Here is a 25525-nt window from a genome sequence, read left to right on the forward strand (position 1 = left end):
CAGAAGTTCCAGGATCATCTTTTATTTCCCTGTCCTGGTCCTGAAAACTACTGCTCTCCAAGGAACTCTGATTATTTTTCTTGGAGAATGGTATTTAGAAATCAAGAACAGGGCACTGGGTATGCTTATTGCTACTGGAGTGTCATTGTTTTTAGGCCCTCTCAGCAGACAGATCTGGGAAATATATATGTCTAAAAACTTAGACATATACATATGTATCTGTTTGTGTGTCTTCCTTTCATATATGCATATATTATACACACACACACACACGTACTGTGAGTTAATATGAATGCCTTCCAATTGGAATATGACAGTGTAATTTCATACTAGCCTTCTCCCCTTTTTTGTAATTTCTTTCTCCCTGCTCTCATTATCTGTGGTATTTGTTTAATCCTAGTGTACACCTATAGGAGTTTCAAAATTGTTAGCCTATACCTATGAGAAATGAATTTACTAACTAGTTTGTCTTATTTGTGTATAGAGGATTATATACATTTTGAATTTTTTTACATCTGTTTTCTTTATACAACAAAAAATATATGAGAAGACTTAGGTCATTTGACTAAAATATGCTGTCTATTTTGAGCAATTAGAATTTGATCTAAAGTACATTCCAGAGATAATTGTTTAAATTTACCTCTTCTTATGATTTAATAGTATTTGGTAACTTATTTTGAATTCCAAGTAATTTGAACTCACTGCAAAGTAAAAATTTTCTATACCTAGAACCATTTCTTATAAAGAACTCATTTGAATTATAAAAACACTGCTCTAAGAATTTGATTTAATTTCTAATGTTCAAAATCTTTTAAGTATTATGCTAATAGAACTCTCAATTATATAACACTGTCAAATAATAATTTACTAAATCTTAAAATGTAGTTATTCTTTCTTCCAGAGTATTAATAGAAATAACGATATCGTGAAGATTGGTTGCTCATTGTCTGAAGTTTGTCCCCATGCCAATTCAGTTTTTGGAAATCTTGATCCAAAGAAGGTGAGCCTATTTTTGGATATAATTATTCCATCTCTCTTGATAGCTTTCTTATGTCTTAGATTTTATAACTGTTGGAATTTTTGATGTATTTGAGAAGAAGAGGCAAATTTTTAGAACTTACGTAAACTGTAGTCATAGTAAATTTATTCTTTCAAAAATACTTATGGACCAGGTACTGTGGTAAGTAGTGAGTATATAGGGGTGAACAAGATAATCCTTGCCTTTGATACTGATTGACAAAAAAAAATCTGTAAACGTAATCTTTATGGAGAAGAGTTTGATGATCTTTTTCTCTTTTTTTTTTAAATTGATGTATAACTTAAGTACAGTAATGTGTTTGTGTCTTAGCTGTACAGCTTCATTATTTTTACTTATGAATGCATCTATATAATCACCACCCAGATCAAGATACTGTTTCATCTTCCTGGAAAATTCTTGCAGACCTTTTCTCAGTCAATCCTTGGTCAGTAGTTCCTCTACAAGAGTTAATTATTATTCTGACTTTTGTCACCATAGTTTCACTTGCCTGTTCTTAAATCATACAGTATTTATTCTTTTGTATGTATCTGGTTTCTTTAGTTCAACAGAATTTCTGAGATTCTTCCATATTATTGTGTGTATTGGTGTATTGGTAGTTTGTTCTTTTTTAAGCTATGCAGATTTCATTGTGTAACAACACCACAGTTTATTGTCCTTTGATGGACATTTGGATTGTTTGCAGTTTTTGGCTGCTGTGAATTAAGCTACTATGAAACACTTATACAGCCTTTTGTTGGATGTATTAACCTAATTCTTTGTAGTATATATCTAGGAGTAGAATTGCTAAGTCATACAGTAGGCATGTTTTACTTCGGTTATACTGGCCAAATAGTGTGGCAAAGTATTGAACCAGTTTTCATTCTTACCAGCAAAGTATGATAGTGATGAGGAGGCATTTAAATTTAAATTAAAATTTAAGGAGGCATTCTAAGGCACACCTCAGAGTGAGTGCCTTTTTAAATATTGTGCCATGAATGCCTTGTTTGCATTACAGCTCAAAGCTCTGTTTATTTATTTACTTATTTTATTTTATTTACTTAAAAAATTTTTTTTAAAGATTTTGTTTTATTTATTTGACAGAGATCACAAGTAGGCAGAGAGGCAGGCAGAGAGAGAGGAAGGAAAGCAGGCTCCCTGCTGAGCAGAGAACCCAAAGCAGGGCTTAATCCCAGGACCCTGGGAGCTGAAGGCAGAGGCCTTAACCCACTGAGCCACCCAGGTGCCCCTATTTACTTATTTTAAAAAGATTTATTTTTTTGAGAACGAGAGAGAGAAAGAGCGTTCAAGCACGAGCTGGGGAGGGGCAGAGGGACAGGGAGAAGCAGACCACCCTGCTGAGCAGGGAGTCCAATGTGGGGCTCTGTCCCAGGACCCCAGGGTCATGATGTGAGCAGAAGGCAGATGGTCAACCCCCTCAGGCTCCCCAGCTCTGGTTATTTAAATGAAAGGGCTAGATCTTATATTTTGATATGGAATTAGGTGGTTAAAATAGTGTTTGTAAGATGAGCCCATTTGTGTAAATAAAAAACAAATATATCTTAGCATATATGTAAACTTAGTGTAATTGTAAAATTATTTTCAGGAGGTCCATGTTGAAGTGTGTTGGGAAGGAAGTCTTTCTTACTCTCTCTCTCTTTTTTTTTTTTTTTAAGATTTTATTTATTTATTTGACAGGCAGAGATCACAAGCAGGGGGAGAGGCAGGCAGAGAGAGAGGAGGAAGCAGGCTCCCTGCTGAGCAAAGAGCCCGATGTGGGGCTCGATGTGGGGCTCGATCCCAGGACCCTGGGATCATGACCTGAGCCGAAGGCAGAGGCTTTAATCCATTGAGCCATCCAGGCGCCCCTCTTTCTTACTCTTTACTTTTTTGATGCACTTTGATTTTCTTTTAATAATGTGCTTCTATTGGTTTTATTTTAAAGTAATTAAAACCCCAATGGCATATATAAAAATGTGTAAAAAGAAGAAATTAGAAGGAAAGAATGTAGCTTGGCGTTGAACATTAGAATGGTTAAGGGAGTATAATTTGTAAATTTTTAGGGTTTTTTTAAAACATCTTTGTAGCCTATAATTGTGGTTAGTAGGGTTAGAAATTAAGACATACCCACTTTTCCTCTTTTGAGTACAAAATACTTGCTTTACAAAAAATTCAAGCTAGTTTCAATAATGGATTTCTTATTATAAATGATTACTCAGCCACCTCTGGTGATTTACGAATGCATTATAGTTTGAAAATTTTCCAGTGATTGACTGGTTCTCTTCCCCTCATCATGTAGGCGGATAATGGGCTATAAATAGTGGAGCTGTGAGGGGAAAAGATTGGGACCAAGGACAATGGGATTGAATATATAGTTATGCCTGTGTTTTTATTTACTTTTTTTTTTTTTTTTAAGATTTTATTTATTTACCTGAGAGAGAGAGAGAGAGAGAGAGAGCATGGACAGAGAGGGAGAGGCAAGGCAGACTCCCTGCTGAGCCGGGAGCCCGATGTGGGACTCAATCCCCGGTTCTCCCGGGATCATGACCTGAGCTGAAGGCAGACACTTAACTGACTGAGCCATACAGGAGCCCCTCTGTGTTTTATTTTATTTTTATTTTTAAAAAATTTTTAAAAAGGATTTTATTTATTTATTTGATAGATCACAAGTAGGCAGAGAGGCAGGCAGAGAGCAAGGAGGAAGCAGGCTCCCTGTTGAGCAGAGATCCCAATGTGGGGCTGGATCTCAGGACCCTGAGACCATGACCTGAGCTGAAGGCAGAGGCTTAACCCACTGAGCCACCCAGGCGCCCCCTCCTCTGTGTTTTAAAGACAAATCTCTTTGGGATAGACTTGTATTTTAATGGTTGTGATTTATTCATACTAACAGAGTCAAGAGCTTCAGATTCTTCAACTTTGTTGGGTGCCAGTTCTATTTCTGGATTTCTAAGTATCCCCACCCCTGCCTAGACAGGGTTGCAGTTATATCCCATTTCCATCACTTGTCTTATACTGAATTGTTAAATTTATTGGCGTATTATTACGAAGTCTTAACTAAAGGTAATGTGACCTTTTGCAGAGTCTGAAATTGATTAGGGCTGTTGATTATCAGCTGTTTTGCTACTGAAACTTTTTGCTTGCTGAAAAATGTAGTTAGATGGTTAGGAGAGTGTACCATGCTATTTGTGCCCTCTCTTGGCCTCCAGTTGTTGAGTGTTAGCTGAGGGAACCAGAGTTATTTGAGTTAATTGAACACACCTATCCTTTGTAACATTTGCTTTGTTAGATATCCATTGTGTGACTGAATTGATTTGTACTTGGTTGCTTTGGGGAGTTGAGGATTTTTATATTTAATATATGTATGTCTTTTGCTTCAGAATCTCTGAATTTGTCCTACCTCAAGGGATACACCTAAAAGTAATTTTTATACTTCTCTTAAAGCAGTGTTCCTCAGTCTTTGGTTATGCCCTTCTAAGGCATTTTTTTTCCCTAATGGTTCTCCTCCTCTCAAGATTTATTACCACCACAAATATACTATATATCTGTTTATGTTGTCAGTTAGTTTTGAACTTTGAAGGGATACAAACCATTGTAATATTGAAGACACACCCCACTCCTGAACCAGTTTTCATTCCTTGGGAATAACATTTCCCCCATTGAGAATGTATGATTTAAAGTCGTTATCAACCTAGGGTGATTTTGTATCCCCTACTCTAACCCCCAGGTGATATTTGGCAATGTCTGGAGACATTTTTGGTTGCCACAACTGGAGGGGGTGTTATTGGCATCTTGTAGGTAGAGGCCTGGGGGGATGCTGCTAATTATCTTATAGTGCACAGGACAGAGAGAGCCTCTGCCCCATTTCCCTGCCAAAGAATTATCCTGTCTCAAAATGTCAATAGTGCTGAGGTTGAGAAATTGACATAAAGTATGTCAATTTTCCTTTGTTTTTTAAATTAAACATAATTAAAATATAAACAAATGAAAATTCAGTATTAAGGATATTATCAAATTTAATTTTATCCATTTAATAATAGAGCCTTTATATATAAAGTAAAAAGTATAAAAATCTTTCTTGCCTGGTAGGACACATGGATCACACATGGTTGAGAATCAGACTGAAGTGTCATGTACTTGGAGTGTTTATATTTTAAGAATAACTAATTGTACTATTTATGTTTTTAGACATTAAAGCAGCATGATTTTAAGACTTTGATGCTTATGCTTTTTTTTTTGAATTTTATTTTTATGTCTTTTCCTCTTTTTTTTTTGGTGGGGGGGGAAGCAGAATTGCATTATGGACTCTGAAGTCAGATTGCTTGACTTTGTATCCTGGTTCTGTTGCTTACTGGCTTATGTCTTTGGGTGTATAAATGGTGAAAACAATGTATCTGCCTCATATGGTTGTGATAATAAAATAAGTTATATATAAAATGCTTATTGCCAAATAATAAGTGCTTAATAAATGATAACCCTTATTCTGATCTCCTTAGTGTGCTTTGAATCATTAAAATGCTAACTAATATTTCTTTTTCTCTTTATAGATTTATGGCGGATTATTTTCTGAAGATAAATGTTGGTACAGATGCAAAGTACTGAAAATCATCAATGATGAAAAGGCAGGAACAAGTGTTCAATTTTGTTTTGTTTTGTTTTGTTTTTTGCCCTGAGTAATGATTATTTGGGGTTCAAGAATTGATGCTTGTTTAGCCCTTCATTGCTTATACATAGTAGTAATAAAATCTGGTTCAATTGAACTTATAAATTGATTAATCATGTTTTCCCCCCTAGTGAACAGAAACGAAATGAATTAATTAAAAAAATCCAGGTCAGATTCAGGAATATTCTTCTGAATTTAAGTTGTCATATGATCACCGCAGATTGTCCAAGAGTAGATTATATAATTTGTAGATTATGTTTGCTGATCAGTGGTTCTTCATCATCATGTTTGGTTTTTGCTAAGTAACTTTTAAAAGTTGATCCTATTAAAATTGAGTAGGAAAAGAACATTTGATCTATCCTTAAAAGTTCTTTTTATCTTTTGCTTAGTTGGTTTGCATATGGTTAATGAAGATTGACTTGTTGCTTTTTCATACTTTGGTTAAATGTGATGAATTTTCTTTGTGTTTAGCTATTTGAGTTTTTACATTATGAACGTGAGGGGGATTTTAAGGGAATTTGTGGAGATAAGATTCTGAATACCTGATGGCAGTTGCATATTGCAGGCTGTGTAAAAGCATCTCTATAGGCTTTCCTTTACTGTTTTGTTCCTGTATCTGCTTTACAGGACTTAAAATATTTTCTCATGTCTGTATATTTTAAAGATATTTTTCTTAGGGTAATAAGGAGATGGTGAGATGAAGTAATTCGAGTAATGCTCAGAGTAACTTTTTAAAAAAAAATACATGATTTATTACTGTCCAAGGTAACGGTTTATCTTAGTGAAATAGACCCTTCTTAATTAGACATTTTCCTCACAATTTGATAACCGGAGATGATATATTGTGTTTGCTTTTGCCTTGACTTTAACTTTTTTAAATTAAGGAGCAAGATGGCTTTTGATGTTGGGGTAATCTTCTTCTTTTTTTTTTTTTTTTTTTGCTTTCCAAATAGATACAGAGCTGAAGGTGAGGGTAACCTTGATTCATTTCCTAGGTTTAACACTTGGGTTGGGTTTAATTTTACCCAAGGAAGTTTGATAATTTTGACATTGTTTTCATATTTTACTGTTTCCAATTTGAATTTAGGAATGTTGATTGATTTTAACATTCAAGATAGGAGAGGCCATTAGCTTCATAGATTTTTGTTTATTTAAATACCAGCTGTTTGGAAAAAAACAAACAAACCAACCATAATGAGAAATGGTACTATTGGAATTAGTACTGTTTGGTACTTTTGGAAATAGTACTGTTGGTAACTAGTTAACTAGTACCAAACAGTGATTACTGGGATCTCATGGACCATGGATTTTCTTTATTTTGAGAATATTGTTGGAGGTCATGTTTCTAAATACATTTTGTCAATTTGAGGTAAAATGCCCTGAGGTAATTACGGTAATTAACAGAAGGCAGTAAATGGATGGTTTCCTTGGAGATGTTTAATCTAAATTCTGTGTTAGTATTTGTCTCATTTTTTCCCAGTGTCTGGTGAGATACATTGACTATGGAAATACCGAAATTCTAAATCGATCTGATATAGTTGAGATTCCTTTGGATCTGCAATTTTCTAGTGTTGCCAAAAAATACAGACTTTGGGGACTACAGATTCCTTCTGGCCAAGAAGTTACCCAGTTTGATCAGGCAAGTCACAGACTTAAATATTTTTGTTAATGGAAGTGAAGCTCTGTGTTTGAAACAAAATATAAATGTAGTTAAATTCTGCTGATCTTCTTTAATATAAAAGCCTGTATAAATTAGTGAAAAATATGAATTGTAGAATAATTAAAAGTAATTTAAAAATATGAGTTACATAATGATTCAAAAGCAATTATTTGTGCTCATCTTTGCTAGGTAAACATTCGTGATCAGAGTTGCATGTGTGTATGTATTTGCATAATAAGTGTAAATAATTTCTTCTCATATAAAAGCTTAGAAGAGTCTCTTATGATGGAAAAAATGATAAATATAATTATTGTTATCTTTTGGTTTTGAGAGATTATGGTGATCTTTAACCTAGTCCTGGCCATAAATACCACAAAACTGAAATTAGTGGAGTTGTGAATTTATCAGATTTTTAGCATTTTGGCAAGGGTTCAAACTGTTTGGTGTCGTAGTTTTCAATGATGTTCTATTATATAGATTCGAGTTTGTATCCCTTTCTATTAAATTTTGGATTAGTAACCTAATTCTGTACCATCTGATAATTTTAGGGGTAGTCTTTTGGGAATTCTACCTCCTTTTAAATCTCCTGTGCAGTAATGATGTTCTTTTGGTGGGTGTTAATGCTGTTGAGATATTATTGATAAGTAATCAGATTTGTATTTTTTTATTTAGCAGCTCAAATGACTTATTTGAAAAAATGATTTAATCGATAACTGTGGAATAGTAAAATTCAGAAACCTATTTGCCTCTTTTCTGTTTGTTTTGTTTTGAGAATCTTGGAAGTTCGGTGTAGTTTTGTCTGCAGTTTAATTACCTATAAGAAACATTTCTACTTAGGACTCAGACCTTCATAAGTATAGAGTAAAGCATAGATATTATTGTAAAATTATATCCCTAAATTTCTGGTTTAAAATCTGAAGTTTTTTTTTATTAATCTAGATGTTTTGACCAAGGTAGAGGATTGTTTTAAATTTCTTTTATGCCTAGAACCCTAGAATGTTAAATTTACTGACCTTAAAATTCCCCTGCTCTCACCTTGTTATTTTATAAATAAAGAAATTGGGTCTAGAAAAATTAGATGACTAATTATTTAAAGTAATAAAGGTAATTACTGCTGAGTAAGGGCTGGAACTCAAGTCTGTTGCTCTTCTCATGGTAAGATGGTATAAAATTTATGTTGATTGAAACAAGTACGAATCAAGAATAAAAGGTCATTTTTAAAAGTTAGTTTTGGAACTGAGGAGTAAACTTTAGTTATTGGGAATGTTTTTTAATTTTCATAGATTCTTTACAGGTGGTATTATTTGTATTTGCATGCTTAAGTTCAGTAAAAAGACTGTTAGCAAACTGAATATTTTCTGGAAAAAATAGTTACTCTTGAATGTCTCTGCTTAGGAAGCCCATGTAGCCATTAATTCTCAGCTCAAGGCTTAAATATAATTTCCTATATAAAGTCTTCGCTAATACCCACCATCCATTCCCCTGTAGCTGTTTCAGTCATTCAGTGTATAAGGCATGTAGAGTAGCATTTTTTTCCCTCTCCCACAAGATAGTGAGTTTATAGAGATAAGACTGTTTTAGTAGAGACAATATTTTATTCATTTTTCTATTCTGGATCTCCTCAATCTTGCTTGTTAGGTGTTAAATGAGCATCCAGTTTATCTAGCATTTGAACAAATGAATGAATAGTAGGGATTTAGTTTAAAAGAGAGAGAGAGAGAGACACTCTCAGAGGGTGACCTAGGCACTAAAATACCTTCAGTACATTTTAAACCAACACTTTCATACCCGTGTTATAGCACAGTTGAAACTGATACTCTGATTAGTGGTTACAAATGCCGAAGATCACATGAAGATTTAGGACCTAAATGCATTCCTTATTGTAAAAATTTTATTTAGAATCAGGGAATGAGACTAGAGATTGGAATTTGGGTTTAACAGATTAAAGACATTTTAGCCTGTTTTTAATATATCCAGATAAGATTAGGTAGACTAAAATAGCAAGCAAGTGATGCTTTCTTGGTTTTGAATAAAGCTTACCAGTTTGGGAAACATAATGAGATATGTCTTAGAAAAATGGCATCATCATTTAAAAAAAAAGATTTTATTTTTATTTATTTATTTGACAGAGAAAGAGAGAGAGAGAGATCACAAGTAGGCGCAGAAGCAGGCAGAGGGGGAGGGGGAAGCAGGCTCCTTGCTGAGCAGAGAACCCAATGCGGGGCTCCATCCCAGGACCCTGGGACCATGCCCTGAGCCAAAGTCAGAGGCTTAACCCACTGAGCCACCCAGGCCCCCAGCATCATCATTTTTTAATCATTGAAAGCTCTGTGTTCTAAGACAATGATCAGATTTATTTAAAAGATAAATCTTATTAAAGCCTTTTAAATACCTGCATTTTAAAAATAAATAGATCTCTCTTTCTGGCATGCAAGATTTAATGAGAACTATAATACATTTCTCAACATAAAAATTAAATATTTAACATTTAAGAAAAGAATACATAGAAAAAAAATATATATATTTTAAAGATTTTATTAATTTATTTGACAGACAGAGATCACAAGTAGGCAGAGAGGCAGGCAGAGAGAAAGGAGGAAGCAAACTCCCTGCTGAGCAGAGGAGGTTCAATCCCAGGACCCTGGGATCATGACCTGAGCTGAAGGCAGAGGCTTTAACCCACTGAGCCACCCAGGCGCCCCTAGAATATATATTTTTATGGTAAATATAATATTAAAAAACCCATGTATTATCTACTTGGTCATTCTTTTTGTTAATTAGAATTTAAGAGAACTTAGATTTTATTACAAGTTTAGGATTTTGTTTTTCTGATTATGTATAATTCAGGGAGAATTTTATTGAACAACTAAATATGATTGGTGATCATAACTTAAATGAAATTTGACTTCAGGGAAAAGTCTAAAATACTAGATTTTTGCATAACATTTTAAGCAAGGAGTAGTATACCTTTAGTGCATTCAGCTTTAGGTAATTAGAACTCTTGTAGAAAGTAGATTATTTCCATCTAAGTCCATATGTTGCCCAAAGACAGAGTTTCTCAAACTATTAAGAATTTTATATATTCCAGCAATAATTTTCAGACATTGTCATTTCTATTAACATTGGTTAGGAGTAGAAGTTGTACTTGATTTTAGATAGACTTTCAGCATAAAGGTGATGGTGTGAACAAAGGCAAAGGAAAAAAAATTAAATTTCTTTAAAATTTACAGCCATTGACAAGTCCTTGAGACAGGCAGAGTGTCCTTCTAGGAACTCAGCTGCCTCCATGTTATTAGTCTGACCTCCAAAGTCCTGCAAGTCTCCTTTAACATGTAAAAATTCCTTTGGAAACTTCCTTTATCTCTACCCACCTGTTCTTCCCAAGATATATGTTAGCAATCATCCTTCAAGAGTATGGTACACTGATAGACACCTGAAGGGTCTCATGACTAAGTTTTTACTAGACAGTAGCAAATGACTTTTCCCTAACAACAGCTAGCCCCTCAAGGTCCTGGAAACTTTGCTTCCAAATCCTTAGACACTTGCGCTTTCCCTGACCCCCTCCCAATTTGAAAGTATAAAATGGCCACTCCTCATGACCTCAGTGCAGCTCTTTCTGCCCACAGATCTTGTCCCTGTGCTTTAATAAACCATCTTTTTGCACTGAAGACATCTCAAAAGTTCTTTCTTGATGGTTTGCTCCCAAACCCCAACAATGTCACATCAGTTGAAACCAAAGGTTTTTGTTTGAAAGAGGTTAACCCAAAACCAGATTCTGATTGATCAAAATCTTAATCTGATCTATTTCTATGAATTATATTTTGAGTTTGTTAGCTTCGCTTGCTTGATATCATTTGTTGGTGATGCCTTCTGAACCATCTTTACTATCTATATTGGTATTCTTGGTAAATTCAAGCCTCTCATGTGTTTAAGATATGTGTGTTTAAGAATTTTATGACTTGAAAGATTTATAAAGCCTGTGTTTTTGTAAACTTAAAATACTATGTCATTTTGGTTTGTGGATTAAAAAAATATATATTTTTGAATGGTTAATGATGAGCATTTACAGTTTGCCTTCTGCTCTTACAGATGTACCCTTCTAGGTCCAGGGGTTCTTAACTTGGGGTTAAAATGTATCACAGTGAAATAATTTTCTTTGTAATTCTATGTATTTTTCATTTCATTTATTTATTTAAGTTTTTTGTTCATTTCTTAGAACACAAGCAAGGGGTGGGGAGGGGCAGAGGGAGAGGGAGAACTAGGCTACCCATTGAGCAAGGAGCTGATGCGGGGCTCCATTCCAGAGACCCTGAGATCATGACCTGAGCTAAATGAAGGCAGATGCTTAACTGACTGAGCCACCCAGGCACCCCTATTTTATGCATTTAAAAAACATTTTTCTGAGAAGGATTCTAAAAGTTTTACCAGCCTGATTAAAGGAGCCCATGGCATAGAAAAAGTTAAGAGCTCCTATGTAAGTCTCATTTCTACACTTTATATTACTGTATAGTTAAAAAAAGAGAATATAATTACTCCTTAACCTTGAAATTTTTTTTTCTTTCTGTTCTTCCTCCTCCTCTTCTTTGGACCTTGAAATTTTTTCTTTATCCTCTTTTTTCCCTCTTCCCTTTCTTCCTCCTCTTTATTTAAATGTGGTCAGCTTGTGTATTTGCTAATTTTTAGTTTGGTCTCTTTAAAAAAAATATTTATTTGAGAGACAGAGAGAGAGAACTTGAGCATGGGTAGGGAGGGGTAGAGGGAGAGGGAGAAGTAGTCTCAGTAGGGAGACTGCTGTGGGGCTCATGGGGCTGGATCCCAGGATCCTGGGATCATGACCTGAGCCGAAGATGGACATTTAACTGACTGAACCACCCAGCCACCCCTAATTTGGTCTTTATGCTCTTAGTACCTGGATTATCATTGGTATGGTTTCCTGCTTGTTTTTTTCTCTTCTAATCCTGTCTTACTGTAAAACCAGAGTACCTAACTCTTTTTTTTTTAAGATTTTGTTTTTAAGCCCCCAGCATGGGGCTCAAACCCAAAACTGAGATCAAGAGCCAGCCAGGTGCCCCTAACCAGAGTACCTAATTCTGCCTGTAAAACTATTTTTATTTTTTTAATTTTTATTTATTTATTTTTAAAAGATTTTATTTATGTATTTGATTCACACACACACATACACACACAGAACAAGCACAAGCAGGAGAGGGAGAAGCAGGCTCCCCACCGAGCAGGGAGCCTGACATGGGGCTTAATCCCAGGAACCTGGGATCATGACCTGAGCTGAAGGCAGATGCTTAACCAACTGAGCCACCCCGGTGCTCCTATAAAGCTATTTTTAAAGTTTTGTTGAATTTGAGTGCTTTTTTTAGATACCAGAATTCATTTTTATGTGCTATAATCCTTAGGACACCATTTCATTTCATTGGGACCAAAAATGGTCCACACTCTCTGCTTGGTTTAAAACAGTTATTCTAGGGTATTTAATTGGTACACATTTTAAAATTTATGGATATGGCTGCCTATACAGGTATTAACTCTACTTCTGGAGAGGAAGATTTCTCCTCTAAATGTGTAATTAGAATATATTCATACACATGGAGAAGTATATTTGCTTATAGCCAATAAAAAGAAGAGTTTTCAGAATGAAGAAGTATGATTGTTTGAAAAACTGGGTAGAAACAGGGCGCCTGGGTGGCTCAGTGGGTTAAGCCGCTGCCTTCGGCTCAGGTCATGATCTCAGGGTCCTGGGATCGAGGCCCGCATCGGGCTCTCTGCTCAGCAGGGAGCCTGCTTCCCTCTCTCTCTCTCTCTGCCTGCCTCTCTGTCTACTTGTGATCTCTCTCTGTCAAATAAATAAATAAAATCTTTAAAAAAAAAAAAAGAAAAACTGGGTAGAAACAAAATAAGTGAAGAAACACATGTTGGCGTAGTTGGTTTACATCTTTTTTCCTCCCCCATTTTTCTTAGGGCAGAACCTTTTTGGGGAGCTTGATTTTTGAAAAGGAGATAAAAATGAGAATTAAAGCAACCTATCAAGATGGAACAGTTATTGCTCAGGCTGAGTATGGCAGTGTGGATATAGGGGAGGAGGTGGCTAAGAAAGGATTTGCAGAAAAAAGCAAACTCACTTCCAGCAGTAACACCTGTGAGGAAAAAAAATCAGATCCTGGTCCGCTTGTCCTCAGGAACTTCAAAAGCCCTATTCCCTCATGGGGCCATAGATCAAACCAGTCAGCCTTCACCCGGCCAAAGGGGCGCTTAAGTGGGAGGATGACTCTTGACTCGAAGAATGAAAATGATGCAGGAAATCATGTGACATTTCCAAAGTAAGACTGTCGTGGGGTTTTCAGTCAACTCGTTTCTAATTCTTGGTAAAGCTCTTGTCATAGTAAAAGTCAAGCTTTATGTTTTTGGAATCCTCATCTATGTCAGTGATTTTGAGGGATGATACTCATTTCTATTTTTCTTAAATGTGTATTCCTCTCTGCTTTTGTAGGAATTTTTCATAAGAGCCATTTTGAAAGAAAAATTATTCCTGTTATTTAAAGTTCACATGCCAGCTCTTCATATTAATTCTTCTGAATATGTTTACCAAAAATATAAATATACTCCTAAATCTGAATTATCCAGGCACAGCCAGAATTTCAGATAAACTTTGAAGTTTTCCTTTTGCTTTAAGAATATTTTAATGAGTTTTAGGGAATTAACTTTCTTTTTTAACAAAAGAGAAACTCTTTGTTCTTCCTGTGATAACTTCTTGTGATAACTTGATTATTACAAAAGGAATTCACTTTTTAGACAATCTTGAATTATAAGTTTGAAGTAGAAAGCCATGTTTAATGTTTCTAAGTACCAAACCATTTATAAACTTCTGTGTCATGATCCAAGCCATGATGCCATGTCTTGGGTTATGTAGCTGTTTTTGGGATTGTAGAAACAAAACTGTCAAGTAGAGTGGAGTTGATGGGGAGGAGAAATTGGAAGAAACTGATAATGAATCCTTTTTACTGTATTTGCTGGAGTTGATATTGCTGTAAGTTGGAATATATTTGAGTGTTGGCAGCATTGTTTTTGAAGTATAATTTTATGAAAACTAGTTTGCATTAAAATATTTTTAAATGTTGAACTAGATAAAGATTTTAAATTAGTTTTCAAAATTAACTTAAGATATATTCTCAAGATGATTTAGTTTAGATTTATGATCTCTGTCAGTCTTAACACAGTTTGGTTTTTAAAATAAGTGAATTTGTTTTTTAATAGGGAAAATTTGACTATTGGAGACTTTAATTTAGGATCTAATGTCAGCCTGGCAAAAATTAAGCAGGACCAGAAACTGATTGAAGAAAATGAAAGGCTTAAAAATGAGAAGGAGGTTCTTCTTGAAAGTTATAAAGCTCTACAATCCAAAGTAGAACAGACTGCCCAGGAGCTGCAGGTATGGTATGTTCACTGGTATAAGGTAAAGAATGACCATCTGGGTGATCTGTATACTTATCTGCTCTTCTTTGTTTAATTTGCTGGCACTTTTTGTTTTCTTCCCTTTCTCTCCCATCCTCCCTCTTTTCTCCTTTACATTTGTTTACAGATGAAATTTTTTCTTATACTCCAAACTAGTCATCTTTGGATTTCATTGAATGTTTGAAAGATTAATAATTTCTCATTTACATTTCCTTTTATGTTCTTTTAAAAGCTTTTTTTTTTTTTAAGATTTTATTTGTTTATTTGACACAGAGAGAGAGATCACAAGTAGGCAGAGAGGCAGGCAGAGAGAGAGGAGGAAGCAGGCTCCCTGCTGAGCAGAGAGCCCGATGTGGGGCTCAATCCTAGGACCCTGGGATCATGACTTGAGCCAAAGGCAGAGGCTTAACCCACTGAGCCACCCAGGCGCCCCTCTTTTAAAAGCTTTTAACTGTGGGAAATTTCATACATTCCAGAAGGAGAGAGAGTTGAATAATTAACCTAGTGTATTCATCACCCGGTTTTTACAATTACTAGACATGAGGGCAGTCTTTTAAAAAAAACAAAAAAACTATACCTCCTGAGTTATTTTATTTTAAGGGGTTTATAAAATTTATTTGTTTGAGAGAGAGAGAGAGTGAGAGAGAGAGAGAGAGAGCGTGTGTGTGAATGAGCAGGGGCAGAGGGGTGGGAGAAGTAGACTCCCCACTGAGCAGAGAGCCTGATGCAGGGCTTAATTCCAGGACCCTGGGATCATGATCTGAGCTGAAGGCACACTCTTAACCAATTAAGCCACCCTGGTGCCCCAGAATTATTTTAAAACAAATCCCATTGATAATACTCTACTGTATATGTTTTAGTTAGTGTCTGCCTCTACTAGAAAATAACTTTGAAAAAGACAACTGTAATATTATTCATACTTAAAAATTAACAGTAATTCCTTAATATCTTTTAATATCCCGTGTTCAGATTTCCTGGATTGTTCTATGATTGCCCCTTAGCTTCTTCCAGTTGGGATCCTAGTTTAGGCCTGTGCATTGCATTTTGGATGATAAATCTCTTAAATTGCTTAATCTGCATCCTTGTGTTGCTTAAGAGGCTCCTTTATCTGCATATATTTCCTTTTATGGTAGTTAGCTTTCTAGGTTGCTCGGATTCAGGGCATTTACCCACCCCCCCCAAGGATATTGTCTATTTTTCAAATGTGTGAGTTTTTTCTTACCCTAAATGTGCCACCCTAACACTGTTCTCCAGTGCACCATCACCAACTGGATGTCCCAAAATTCATTTGTGATACTAATACTTCTACACTTATACCTACACTTCTGCCTGTAAATTTGAGAGCTCCTATGATCCCTACTCCCTTGTTCAGTAATTCACTAAAACAACTCAAGAACTCAGGAAAGTGCTATACTTATGCTTACAATTTAATTATAAAGGATATAATGCAGGAACAACCAAATAAAAGGAAGAGATGCATAGAGGAAGTTATGATGGGAGTGAAAGGTGGAGTAAGGGAGCTGGGGGTATCTTAGCCTACCACTCTACCAGTACATGGATTTGTTCACCAATCTGGAAGCTCCCTAAAACCTACTTATTTGGAGAGTTTTGTTTTGTTTTGTTGTGTTATTTTTTTTTTTTTTAAGATTTTATTTATTTTTTTGATAGAGATCACAAGTAGGCAGAGAGGCAGGCAAAGAGAGAGGAGGAAGCAGGCTCCCCGCGGAGCAGAGAGCTAGATGTGGGGCTCGATCCCAGGACCCTGGGATCATGACCTGAGCCGAAGGCAGAGGCTTTAACCCACTGAGCCACCCAGGCGCCCTGTTATGTTTTGTTTTAAATGAAGCTTTTATTAGGTCAGATTGATTAAATCATTGATCATTGATAATTGAACTCAATTTTCAGCCTTTAAATCCATATGTAGTATTCTCCAGGGAGCTCTGCCTCATAAATCCATAAATCTGGGTACTGTCCATTATAACCTCTTGTTTATATTTTTAAAGATTTATTTATTTATTTTAGAGAGAGAGAGGGAGACCGTGCTCTAGGCTGGGGGAGAAGTGAGAAGCAGAGGGAGAGGGGAGAATCCAAGAAGACTCCCTGCTGAGCACAGAGCCCAGTCTCACAACTCTGAGATCATGTCCTGAGCCAAAATCAAGAGTCTGGATATTTAACCAGATATTTAACCAGAGCTACCCAGGTGCCCCATAACTAACATTTTATCTGGGGACATCCTCCTAAGGATGGGCATTTCAGAGATAAGGTCTCTTCTTAGAATACAATCTGTTTCTTTAGAGATCTAGTTCATAAGGAGATTAGTCACCTGCCTTCCTGCCTTTTATTTTTTTTCTCTGGGGGTATTCCCCTGTCCTCTTCCGGAAGAGTATAAATGGATCACAGGTCATCTGCTTTACCTACTCAAGATAAAAAACGCTCACTTCCACTTCAGAAAGTTCCTGTTGCCTCCCTACAGTCTAACCACTTTTCCTCCCACTCAAGGCAACCACTATTCTGATTTTTATCACCATAGTTTAGTTTTCCTGGTCCTGTACTTCGTAAAAGGAATCCTCTGATATGTGTTCTTTTTTGTCTGGCTTCATTCACTGAACATAATTGTTGTGACATTTATTTATGTTGTGTATATTATAGGTTTTTTCATTTTTATTACTGAGTAGTAGTCCATTGTAGCAATATACCACGGTTTGTATTTAGGGTGTTTGTTTCTGGTTTTTAGTTGTTATGAGTAAAGCCATTGTGAATATTTTTGTATGGGTCTTTTTGTGGGTATATACATTCATGTAACTTGGATTACAGAGATTCTTTGCTCAGCCATATCCTATCTACTGATAAGTGCATCAAACTTGTTCATTTCTGCTCTAGTGTTTTTGATCTCTCATTGTCCATCTGTTCTTGCATGCTGTCTACTTACTTAGGTACTAGAGCCCTTAGCATATTAATCGTGTCGTGTTTAAAATTTCTGGTCTGACAGTTTGAGCATCTATCCATGCCATGTCTGAGTCTGATTCTTGATTTGTCTCTTCCAAGTGTGTTTTTTGGTCTTTTAGTATATATTCTCCCTTTCTGTCTTTCCTTATGCGTATACCCTCTCTTTCTCTCTCTCTCTTTCTGTCAAATAAATAAATAAAATCTTAAAAAGTATATCGTTTCCCTGAGGTCAGATCTTGTTAAGAACAGAATACTCTGGTGTAAAATGTTTCCTTTTCCCCTTTCCCTTTTGGAAGCTGGAGGGGATTTTTCTCTTTTATTTCTCTGTGAGAACATGGTAGAGATCCTGGGGGTAAAACTCATAAAACTGGAGGCATCCTGGTGACCGGGTGTGCCTGGAGTTTTTAACTGAATTGTTCACAGTGAGTCTTCAGCAGTTGTCATTTGAAGTTGAGGTTTACCTGTTTGAGACTGGTTCCCTCAGAGGTTGCTTCTCCTTGTAAGTTGTGAATGGCTTTTGTTTCCCAGTCTCTCCAGTTTGGAGGGCAGTAGTTTGTCCTGTGACCTCATCTTTCTTTCTTTTTTATTTTATTTTTTATTTTTATTATTTTTATAAACATATAATGTATTTTTATCCCCAGGGGTACAGATCTGTGAATCGCCAGGTTTACAACTTCACAACACTTACCATAGCACATACCCTCCCCAATATCCGTAACCCCACCACCCTCTCCCTCCCCCCTCCCCCCAGACCCCCTCAGTTTGTTTTGTGACATTAAGAATCTCTTATGGTTTGTTTCCCTCCCGATCCCCTCTTGTTACATTTTTTCTTTTCCTACCCTCCAGACCCCCAACATTGCATCTCCACTTCCTCATATCAGGGAGATCATATGATAGTTGTCTTTCTCCGATTGACTGATTTCGCTAAGCATAATACCCTCTAGTTCCATCCACGTCGTCGCAAATGGCAAGATTTCATTTCTTTTGATGGCTGCATAGTCCTTCATTGTAGATATATACCACATTTTCTTTATCCATTCATCAGTTGATGGACATCTAAGTTCTTTCCATAGTTTGGCTATTGTGGACATTGCTGCTATAAACATTCCGGGCGCATGTGCCCCTTCAGATCACTACGTTTGTATCTTTAGGGTAAACACCTGATAGTGCAATTGCTGGGTCGTAAGGTAGCTCTATTTTCAACTTTTTGAAGAACCTCCATGCTGTTTTCCAGAGTGGTTGCACCAGCTTGCATTCCCACCAACAGTGTAGGAGAGTTCCCCTTTCTCTCCATCCTCGCCAGCATCTGTCATTTCCTAACTTGTTAATTTTAGCCATTCTGACTGGTGTGAAGTGGTATCTCTTTGTGGTTTTGATTTGTATTTCCCTGATGCCAAGTGATGTGGAGCATTTTTTTATGTGTCTGTTGGCCATCTGGAGGTCGTCTTTGCAGAAATGTCTGTTCATGTCCTCTGCCCATTTCTTGATTGGATTATTTGTTCTTTGGGTGTTGAGTTTGCTAAGCTCTTTATAGATTTTGGATACTAGCCCTTTATCTGATATGTCGTTTGCAAATATCTTCTCCCATTCTGTCAGTTGTCTTTTGGTTTTGTTAACTGTTTCCTTTGCTGTGCAAAATCTTTTGATCTTGATGAAGTCCCAATAGTTCATTTTTGCCCTTGCTTCTATTGCCTTTGGTGATGTTCCTAGGAAGAAGTTACTGCGGCTGAGGTCGAAGAGGTTGCTGCCTGTGTTCTCAAGGATTTTGATGGATTCCTTTCTCACATTGAGGTCCTTCATCCATTTTGAGTCTGTTTTTGTGTGTGGTGTAAGGAAATGGTCCAATTTCATTTTTCTGCATGTGGCTGTCTAATTTTCCCAACACTATTTGTTGAAGAGGCTGTCTTTTTTCCATCAGACATTCTTTCCTGCTTTATCGAAGATTAGTTGACCATAGAGTTTAGGGTCTATTTCTGGGCTCTCTATTCTGTTCCATTGATCTATGTGTCTGTTTTTGTGCCAGTACCATGCTGTCTTGATGATGACACCTTTGTAATAGAGCTTGAAGTCCGGAATTGTGATGCCACCAACTTTGGCTTTCTTTTTCAATATTCCTTTGGCTATTCGAGGTCTTTTCTGGTTCCATATAAATTTTAGGATTATTTGTTCCATTTCTTTGGAAAAAAATGGATGGGATTTTGATAGGGATTGCATAAAATGTGTAGATTGCTTTAGGTAGAATAGACATTTTCACAATATTTGTTATTCCAATCCATGAGCATGGAATATTTTTCCATTTCCTTGTGTCTTCCTCAATTTCTTTCATGAGTACTTTATAGTTTTTTGAGTATAGATTCTTTACCTCTTTGGTTAGGTTTATTCCTAGATATCTTATGGTTTTGGGTGCAATTGTAAATGGGATGGACTCCTTAATTTCTCTTTGTTCTGTCTTTTTGTTGGTGTAAAGAAATGCAACTGATTTCTGTGCATTGATTTTATATCCTGACGCTTTACTGAATTCCTGTACAAGTTCTAGCAGATTTGGAGTGGAGTCTTTTGGGTTTTCCAGATAGAGTATCATATCATCTGCAGAGAGTGAGAGTTTGACTACTTCTTTGCCTATTTGGATGCCTTTAATTTCTTTTTGTTGTCTGATTGCTGAGGCTAGGACTTCTAGTACTATGTTGAATAGCAGTGGTGATATGACCTCATCTTTCTTAGAGATCTAAGAAGGCTTGTTGATTTTTTCAGTTTGTTCAGCTTTTTATTTGTTGTTAGGATGGTGTAGTGACTTTTAGGTTTTTTGCATGCTGGACCAGAAACCTGAAGTTTTTAATGCTTTCAAAGTACTGATTTCTGTATCTGTTGGTTTTTAAAATGTATTTCTTTTTTATTTTATTAATTGATTTTTTTTTTACTTTATGATTGCCTTTTTTCCTCTTTAATTTGCCCTTCTATCTTCTTCAGATGGAAATTCATATCATTTTTGATCTTTTGTTCTTTAGAACATTTAAAGATAATTTTTAAAAAAGATTTTATTTATTTATTTGACAGAGAGATCACAAGTAGGCAGAGGCAGGCAGAGGGGGCAGGAAACAGGCTCCCCACTGAGCAGAGAGCCCAATAAGGGGCTGGATCCCAAGACCACAGATTTTGATACTTTGTTTTTCTTAATTAAACATGTTTTTAAAATTCTGTGATTTTTGTTTGAATCATGAGTTATTTAGAAGTATATTGTCTAATTTTCAGATATGTGGAGATTTTTTTTTTTCCCCCAGTATACTTTTGTTACTGAGTTTTAGTTAATCTCTTTTTATTAGGGATCATACTTTCTTTGGTTTCACTTCTTTTAAATTTATTGTGATTTGCTTTATTACCCAGCATATGATTTGTCTTTGGAAGTGTTCCCATGTACTTTAAAAAATTGTGTATATTCTACAGTTGTGTGGTAGAGTGTTTGTGCATAAAATCAAATGAGCTGAGAGTATTGTTGAAGTCTTTTGTATTTGGACAGATTTTTCTGTCTACTTGTTTTATCAGTTCCCAGAGAGGAGTGTTGAAATCTTCAGATATTATTGTGGTTTTCTCTGTTTCTTCCTTTTTTCTGTTAAGTTTTAGTTGGTGAATTTGAGACTTTGTTATTAGTTGGATACACATTTAGAATAGTGTCTTCCTGAATCATCTTCATGCAATATCCCTGTTTATTGCTGGGAATGCTCCCTGCATTGAAGTCCACATTGCCTGATATTAATATAGCCATGTTTGCGTGGTATATCTTTTCCATCCTTTAATTTTTATCTGTTTCTTTATATCTAATAAGTATGTCTTATGAGCAACATATAGTTGAATCTAAGCCTTTTTATCCCCATTTATAATCTCCTATCTTTTAATTGGAGTGTTAATCTAGTTTGCATTTATTATAATTATTGATGTGGTTGGGTTTGAATTTGCCCTCTGTTGTCTTATTGGTTCTTGTCTTAAAAACCATACTATTTTCATTTGATTTTCAGTTTTTTTTAAAACACAAGTTGACTAATAATAACCTTGAGAACCAGTTTAATTTCACAATTCTTTTATTCTTATTTATTTATTTATTTATTTTTCATAATCTATTAATTTTATTTTTTTTTAAACATATAATATATTTTTATCCCCGGGGGTACAGGTCTGTGAATCGCCAGGTTTACACATTTCACAGCACTCACCATAGCACATACCCTCCCCAATGTCCATAACCCCACCCCCTCAACCCCCCTCCCCCCATCAACCCTCAGTTTTTTGTGTGAGATTAAGAGTCACTTATGGTTTGTCTCCCTCCCAATCCCATCTTGTTTCATTTACTCTTCTCCTACCCCCTTAACCCCCCATGTTGCATCTCCTCTCCCTCATATCAGGGAGATCATAAGATAGTTGTCTTTCTTCAATTGCCTTATTTCACTAAGCATGATACCCTCTAGTTCCATCCACGTCATCGCAAATGGCAAGATTTCATTTCTTTTGATGGCTGCATAGTATTCCATTGTGTATATATACCACATCTTCTTTATCCATTCATCTGTTGATGGACATCTAGGTTCTTTCCATAGTTTGGCTATTGTAGACATTGCTGCTATAAACATTTGGGTGCACGTGCCCCTTCGGATCACTACGTTTGTATCTTTAGGATAAATACCCAGTAGTGCAATTGCTGGGTCATAGGGTAGTTCTATTTTCAACATTTTGAGGAACCTCCATGCTGTTTTCCAGAGTGGTTGCACCAGCTTGCATTCCTATCAACAGTGTAGGAGGGTTCCCCTTTCTCCACATCCTCGCCAGCATCTGTCATTTCCTGACTTGTTAATTTTATTTATTTATTTTTTTAAAAAAGATTTTATTTATTTATTTGTCAGGAACAGAGGGAGAGAGAGCGAGCAAGCATAGGCAGACAGAGAGGCAGGCAGAGGCAGAGGGAGAAGCAGACCCCTTGCCGAGCAAGGAGCCCGATGTGGGACTCGATCCCAAGACCCTGGGATCATGACCTGAGCCGAAGGCAGACGCTTAACCAACTGAGCCACCCAGGCATCCCTCACAATTCTTTTAGATCTAAATGATTCTTTACCTCATTATCTTCTAGTTTTCTTACATATATAATTCATTAGTAATTTGTATTGAAGGTTTGTTTAATATGTTTGTAAAACATTAAGTACATTTGCAAAGATAAAAAACCTTTTTATTTTCCCACTCCTATTTCCTAGATTTATGTAATTTTGGAATAATTATAATAGAAATTCTAGTAGATATAAACAGAGTTAAAAACAAATATAACTGATTCTTCATGGTCATCCTACTTAACAAATGGGAGAAGAAGGACATGAACATACCTGATTGTATCATACTAGTAATAAGTATAAGCATTCAGTATCTGCTGGTTCTTTCTTTTTATTTAACTAAAGAATTGGAGAGAATGTGAGGACTAAGGAGCATGTTGTACAAATGCTGAATAAAATTTCTATGTTTATGTAATAATCTGGTTTGGAGTATAATTAGAATAAAGCTGCTAGGTCTTTAATGATATTACTGCTCTATACATTATTTTAGATAATCATGGTACATTTGTACTTGAGATACTATTCAGAATCAGGGAGTTAAATCTAGCTTGGGTCAGGGAAGTGATGTTTTTGGTTGTTTTGCAATGTAAAATGACACAGGACTTTGTAAAAAAAAGTTGTCATTGATAATCATTTCATGTCTCTAGGGATCTTTTACTTATCTTTTTAAAATTTAAGTATTAAGACATAAAATGTATGAAATTTCTTTCTATTTGGCTTTTTATTAGAATGAAAGATAAAGAGTCTGTGATCTGTGTGAAGGTAGAAGACTGGACTGGATTATCTTTTTTAGATCCAAACTAGTAGGAAAATCAGTTGTCCTGTGGTTTAACATTAAAAAAGAAAACTTTGTTTCAAAGGATTTATTTATTTATTTTAGAGCAAGATTGAGAGAACATGAGTTGGGGGAGGCTGGGAGGAGAGAAAGAATTTCAAACAGACTCCACACTGAGCATGGAGCCCCATGTGGGCTTGGGCTCATGACCCCATCATTCCCTGAGCCAAAATAAAGAGTTGGATGCTTAACTCACTGAACCACCTAGGTGCCCCCCAATTTTTTAAAAGTAATCTCTATGCCCAATATGGGGCTCAAACTCATGTCCCCGAGATCAAGAGCTCCATGTTTCACCAACAGAGCCACCCAGGTACCCAATATTTTTTAATCTTTAAAATTTTATTTATGCCTTAAAAGCATTTAAGTGACAGTAGAAATATAGTTTCTTGTTCGAGATTCACTAGGGACGTGCTTGTTTTTTGTTGCAGCAAGAGAAAGCGACTACCATGGATTTGACTAAACACTTAGAAAGCACTCTGAAGACTCGTGTAGGTACCAGAATGGAAAATCTGGCAGCTAAGGTTGAAATGTTGAAAGAAATTAGGTAAGTAAAAGCATATTTTTGGTAAGGATAATTTTAATTTTCACTTATTTTTAAGATTTATTTATAGAGAGAGTACACAAGCAGAGGGACGGGCAGAGGGAAAGAAGGGAGAGAGAAAGAGAATCTCCAGCCGACTCCATGCTGAGCACAAAGCCTGACTTGGGGCTCAGTTTCACCCCTGAGATCATGATCTGAGCTGAAATCAAGATTCAGATGCTTACCTAACTAAGCCGCCCAGGGACCTCAAGAAAGATAATTTAAAATAATTGCTGATTAGTTTGTGCTTTGTTTAAATTCTCTACTCATCATTTTTCCTTTGATACTTGATCTTTATATTTTTATGCCTTTAGAAGAGAGAAACTAAAAACACAGCCTGAGCTGAATTTTATAGTGTTTGTGTCAGCATTCCTTTGTTACTACATGGAGTTATATGGTTCTAAAGTCATCTGTGAGAATGAAATTAAAAACCAACACAAGTTCTAAGTGGTAGTTTGATGGGAAACTACTATGCCTATTTGTATTGCTTGGTATTATTTTTAGACCTATTCAAAACTAAAGATTTGGAAGAAAAAAGTGGTTTTCGTACAGTCAGAAGAAAAGTGGTCTTCATGGAATCAGGAGAGAAGAAATTGGTTAGGAATCCTTGTGCAGAGATTATTAAGCATTTGTCAGACTCTGTATATAATTTATGTAGGTATTTTATATTAATAGATGATTATCTTATTGCTGGTTAGGGATAATTTCTTCCTCTTTTTTGGAATGTGGGAAAAAATAGTTCTCAAGACAGCCTAATTCCCTTTTCATGCTACACAAAGCACATAAATCAGTTACTCGTTTTCTCAGATACTTTGAAACAATAAGAAGATGTTCATCTGAATTAATACTGTGTGTTGCTGTTTTGTCCAGTGGAAATTTATATTCTCCAGTTTAATCCATCAGCTGTCATCTGGTTTATAAGCCTCTAGATAGTTTGAGTAATTTCATTCCTCTAGAGCCTAATTAACTTTTGATGCACTACCAGAAACTAAGTGGCTACACTGCCACAGGTATGGGACAGATTTAGGACCAAAATAATCCAATGTATTTTAGTACATTTTTGAGGAAATAATGTGCTATTTGAGTGGTGGCTGTCTTGTTAGAAACTAGAGAAAAGAATATGGATGGACTTTGTTGTTTTTGCTAGCTGGCTTGCCTCTCCAGTTGTTGTTTTTTTTTTTTTTTCCTTTTTTCAACTCCACAAATGTTAGTCTGCTTAATAGGGTACAAGGACTAATGTGCTTGCAGTCTTGGTAAGCAAGATTAGCTAAGTCTAACATT

The 25525-nt window shown here is 35.8% G+C and overlaps 1 protein-coding gene across 5 annotated transcripts in view; it reads left to right on the forward strand.

The window, feature by feature from the left end:
* STK31 (serine/threonine kinase 31) overlaps nucleotides 1-25525 on the forward strand; it is a 91398-nt gene that overhangs the window by 9794 nt on the left and 56079 nt on the right. For all 5 annotated transcript variants that reach the window (XM_047695936.1, XM_047695935.1, XM_047695937.1 and 2 more), the window contains exons 4-9: nucleotides 902-1000; nucleotides 5560-5634; nucleotides 7156-7314; nucleotides 13306-13664; nucleotides 14599-14773; nucleotides 24093-24208. In XM_047695936.1, the coding sequence (XP_047551892.1) occupies nucleotides 902-1000; nucleotides 5560-5634; nucleotides 7156-7314; nucleotides 13306-13664; nucleotides 14599-14773; nucleotides 24093-24208 (983 nt within the window). The remainder of the gene's footprint in view (nucleotides 1-901; nucleotides 1001-5559; nucleotides 5635-7155; nucleotides 7315-13305; nucleotides 13665-14598; nucleotides 14774-24092; nucleotides 24209-25525) is intronic.

Source organism: Lutra lutra, chromosome 11, assembly GCF_902655055.1.
Source record: "Lutra lutra chromosome 11, mLutLut1.2, whole genome shotgun sequence".
NCBI lineage: Eukaryota > Metazoa > Chordata > Mammalia > Carnivora > Mustelidae > Lutra > Lutra lutra.